Here is a 5,000-nt window from a genome sequence, read left to right as displayed (position 1 = left end):
TCAGGGGGATTCTGGAGAGCCTCCTCCAGTACCTGACCCAGGATCTGCCCAACAGGACCGCCGCCGAGAACTGTGAGAGGCAGGGGCTGACCCAGAGTCTGCCTGGCTGGACCTCGGGAGCCCCTAGGAGGTCTGGGCTGAGGGCCGAGGCGTCCCAGCAGGGCGGACGCGGCGCCACGCCAGCAGGGGGCGACACTCGGCGACGCCTCACCTCCTTCCAGCTCCTCCAGGCCAAGTTCCAGAGGGCCACGCCCAAACCCCCCATCACCCACCGGCGGGAGGTGGGGGCGCTGTACCTCCGGGGTGGCGGAGGAGGGGGCTGTGGGGGTCAGAGCCAGGACGGAGAGGCCCCTAGTGGCGGGGGGGAGAACTGCAGGGGCAGGGCGGGGCGGGCGGCGAGGACCGGCGGCACCGTGAGGGACGTCGTAGCGAAGTTCGCCGCGGCGGAGCAGAGAGAAAGGGGCGGAGCCACGCCGGCACGGCCAATGAAACCTCGGCAGATCGGCAGGGGGGCCCTCCTATCCTCGCTGATGGAGAAGTTCGAAACCGTAGCGACGGTTCATCGAGGAAGTGACTCCATTGGTTTAAACAAAAGCTCAGATGGGAAGGTTACAGTAGCTGGTCGTGTCAAGGAACTAGTGAGTCGTCAGGAAGGAGTTAAACAGGGGACAGGTCACCCTGTCAAAGGTCAAAGTTCAGTGATGCAGATAAATGGTAGATGGTCAGGGCAACAGAAAAAAGCCAACTGCCCTCTAGAGCCAGTTGTAGATGGCAGCTCAGAGGTGCCTGTTGATGGCGGGCATCCAACAATTAGGGACTCAAATCGGGTGGTAAAGACTCAGTCTGCAGTCGAGCAAGTGAGGGTGCAGGGGTCAGGGCCAAAGGTCACAGTTCATAGTTCAGATGTGGAGGTCAGAGGTCAGAGCACGGATAAAGACAGTGAGGTTCTTGGTCCCGACCAGGAAGTGAGCTGTGGTCAGGGTCTGGGTCAGGAGGTCAGATACGGCCGAGTGGAGCTGCTCTGCTCCGCGGCCGTGGAAGAATGGTCGCCCCCGGAGTCTCAGAAGGTCCTCGCCCGGACGGAGACGTCGTCGGTCTGGTACGTGGTCACCTTCCTCCCCTGCGCGCCTGTTTGGTTCCTGGCCAGCGTGAATGAACCAGCACGGCAATACACTGGACAGTCCAAGCCCAGGACCCTGGGTCTCGAAGCCAGGCCTTCTCCATCACACTGGAGAGGGGCGCTTTCTTCTGTCTGCGAGGCTCCTGATGGAATCCATCTTGGATATCAGTTGGAGACGAGCACCAGACCGGAAACTGGGGCTGCCGCCAGCAGAGGACCACAAGACCAGGGCCGCTCCAAACCTACACCCCACACTCCCCCTCCAAACTGGGCCTCGAGACAGCTAGATCCACCCCAGGCTTCATCCACCCAGAAAAGGCTTCCCAGATTCTCCATCCCACGGGCCCACGGATCAGAACCAAGAGAACTGGACACCATCAACTCTTCCTGCTTCCAACCTCTAACCCCACCAACCGCTGAACCCATGACCCCTGATGTCACTGTTTCACCAACGCCCTTTGACCTGCCTCAGTCTGACCACACACTGTTGACATCAGAGCCCACAGCAAAAAACCTTCAGGAGTCACAGACTATAATGTCCCACCGTCCCGAAGCCAGGCAGGAACCAATCTCCCCTCAGGCAGTGGACAGACGAGGTGCTGAGGGGACAAACAAAAGTGAGACACGCAAAGATTCACGCCACACAGTCCCACGGCGCGGCCAGGAAGTGGTTGAGATGACCAGTGAGGCATCATGGGAAGACAGGTCTCCGTACACCAATCCGGATATCCGGACCACAGCAGCGGAGACTCAACCGCAGAGTGAGAGTGAGAAACAGAAGGGCGCCCTGGCCTGTGTGAATCAACCAACACAGCAATACACAGGACAATCCAAGCCCAGGACACTCGGTTTCAAAACCAGCCCTTCATCGTCCATGGGAGACGGGCTTTCTTTCAGCTGCGGGGCTCCTGATGGAATCCATCTTGGATCTCTGTTGGAGACGAGCACTAGATCTGCTACTGTGGCCACCTACAGCAGAGGACCACAAGACCAGGGCCGCTCCAAACTTACACCCCACACTCCAACTCCAAACTGGGCCACGAGACAGCTAGATCCACCCCAGGCCTCGTTCACCCAGAAAATGCTTCTTGGATTCTCAATCCCACGGGCCCACGGATCAGAACCAAGAGAACTGGACACCATCAACTCTTCCTGCTTCCAACCTCTAACCCCACCAACCGCTGAACCCATGACCCCTGATGTCACTGTTTCACCAACGCCCTTTGCCCTTTCTCAGTCTGACCACACACTATTGACATCAGAGCCCACAGCAAAAAACCTTCAGGAGTCACAGACTATAATGTCCCACCGTCCCGAAGCCAGGCAGGAACCAATCTCCCCCACGGCAGTGGACGGACGAGGCGCTGAGGGGAACTGTGAGGTGAGGGAGGGGACAGATAAAAGTGAGACACGCAAAGATTCAGGTGACATCGTTCCTCGACATGTCTTAAAAGCGACCGGGATGGCCAGCGAGGCATCGTCGAAGGATAGGTCTCCATGTACTAACCCAGACATCCAGACCACAGCAGCAGCCAATGACACTCGAACAGAGAGGGAGCGAGAGAAACAGAAGGAGAGGCCAAAGTACAGGACTATGAACTATGGAGACCCATCCGTGAAGCTGACCTACAAGCCCAAAATCATCCGTTTCACTGACACATTTACTTTCTAGTGCCAGTGTGTTGACTGCCAGTGTTGTTAATGAAAGATAAAACCCTCTCGACTTTCTCTCCCCCACAGTGAAACCTGATACATATTCAAGGTCATGCTGTAGCTATCGTGTGCCCGGACTGCAGAACAAACACCTTGGCTAGGGTGTTTTCACCTGCGATAAGAGGCTACGAGAGCAGTGAAGCGAAAGAACGCTATACAGTATGGTAACCTCCTAACAACCAATAGGAGGATGGATGTCAAGATCATACCATAGTTAGAGAGACTTTCAGTTTGCAGTTCTGTTCTTTCTGTCGTCTGTTGTTCTTTGTTATCTCTTCAAATGAAGAACCGCTTCCTGCTCACTGTGTACACAGGCCTACTCAACAATGAGAGTGTTGGGTGAAACGGCAAACACTCAAATGTGTGCGTGTTGTGAACTTTTAAAATGGTTTGTTGAGAGAGTTTGACATTATGAAACAGAAGAAATGCGATTTTACTGTCACAGTGACAATATCAAACAAGCCTAAATCTCTTCTACTTATCAGATTAAACTAATTGCCCTCTCTCTGTGAAATTCCTTGTTTGTTGACTTCAGAAAATCTATCATGCCAATTAGACACGCATTCATTCATCTTTTCTTTCCTCACTCTAATGATTTCACTCAAACTTTTCAGTTAGGTATACTAATATCAGAGACATATCAACAACTAAAGATTAAATCTGACTGCATCATTAAAGAAAAATCTCCATACATTCCTTCTAACAAGGATAATCTCATAGAGATTAGAGATAAAAGAATATGAATGAATGTTTACCCAGAGTGCTGTGTTGATTTTGTTTTTTTTTCACAGTACAAGGTCAGTTTTCTTATGACTGGATCTTTCCATTCCCAGTTATAAAATATACTGTAAATGTTTTGCCAACCCACTGTTATCTGCTGGCAATGTTTTCGCCAACAACCAGCAAAAGGAAAGTTTCCATGATAAACAGACTGTACGCCTACTAGAAAACACTATATCGGTGTGTGTTGTTGCAACACTCATGAGTGGACACACGCACACACACACACACACACACACACACACACACACACACACACACACACACACACACACACACACACACACACAATATTCATATTTAAGAAGTGCATGGTGATAGAGCTTTCTGGCGATGCACTGGACATGATAATCCACAGGAAGCTACAGTTAGTACACAGGAAGCTATGAGTCTACACTGCAAAACTTTTATGTTGTGAAGAATATGGCCTGAGGTCAACGTGCACATGACGCCGGCCGATTGGCTAGGTGTGGTAAGTGACGTCAGATGGGCGTGGTAGTAAACCTGGCGGTTTGTCCCAGTGAGGTAATGTTAGGTAAGCAAACCAGTGAGGTAATGTTAGGGAAGCAAAATAGGTTGCTTTTGACGACGTGGCTTAAAAAGCCGTTTTTATAGCCACCAAGTTGAATAGTGTATGCGCAATTTGAGCTTCTCAGGGCAGTAACGTTTGTTAGGGCTCTTCTGTGTGTGGCTGGATTATTTCCAGAGAGGGCGTGGCTGTTTTCGCTGACGATTTGATTGACATAATGTGCTCAGAGGATGTTTAGCTCTGCCGAAGCCAGTACGGACCAAACACGACTACAGACGGTCGGTTCCTCGCCACGACTACAGACGGTCGGTTCCTCGCCTATTTTGGGCTTAGTCGGATTGTGGACCTCCCGGGGACTATTTCCTATTTCCTAGTTGAACAAAGTAGCGTAGCTACGACAGGTGCGGTGGTACCCCGTCCGAGAGAGGAAGAGAGGAAGAGAGGAAGAGAGGAGAGGAGGAGGAGAGAGGAGGGGAGAGGAGAGGAGAGGAGAGGAGAGGAGAGGAGAGGAGAGGAGAGGAGAGGAGAGGAGAGGAGAGGAGAGGAGAGGAGAGGAGGAGAGGAGAGGAGAGGAGAGGAGAGCATGATGGCAAATGGTCCCGTCCCTTTCTTCCTCCAGCTAACGGGAGCTCAACCGCTTGCACGTCGGATGGGGCGATACGACTCAACACCGGTGTTGACTTTTCACTGGGACAAGTAGCCTAACGTGAGTGACTGAGGTGTCATTTAGGTGTCCCCGAAGTGGTCATTTAGCTTCTGTCTGGGATTTGCTTTTGTGGCACTTCATGGACAGAACAGCGTCATTTCAGCTGTGGACGACGTGGATATGTCACTTTTTTGACTAAAATATAACCGCAG

At 52.2% G+C, this 5,000-nt stretch overlaps 1 protein-coding gene across 1 annotated transcript in view; it reads left to right on the top strand.

The window, feature by feature from the left end:
* The window catches only part of grtp1a (growth hormone regulated TBC protein 1a), a gene marked incomplete at its 5' end in the record, with an annotated part of 12,672 nt that overhangs the window by 849 nt on the left and 6,823 nt on the right, over positions 1 to 5,000 (top strand). Inside the window, 2 exons of the mRNA XM_084446513.1 lie at positions 1 to 548; positions 963 to 1,099. The exon at positions 1 to 548 is cut by the window's left edge and continues 92 nt beyond it. Coding sequence (XP_084302639.1) covers positions 1 to 548; positions 963 to 1,099 — 685 coding nt within the window. The remainder of the gene's footprint in view (positions 549 to 962; positions 1,100 to 5,000) is intronic.

This window comes from Borostomias antarcticus (assembly GCF_949987555.1).
Source record: "Borostomias antarcticus genome assembly, chromosome: 12".
NCBI classification, from domain to species: domain Eukaryota; kingdom Metazoa; phylum Chordata; class Actinopteri; order Stomiiformes; family Stomiidae; genus Borostomias; species Borostomias antarcticus.
Note: the sequence above shows the minus strand (reverse complement) of the source record. Positions and strands in the feature narration are given on the sequence as shown.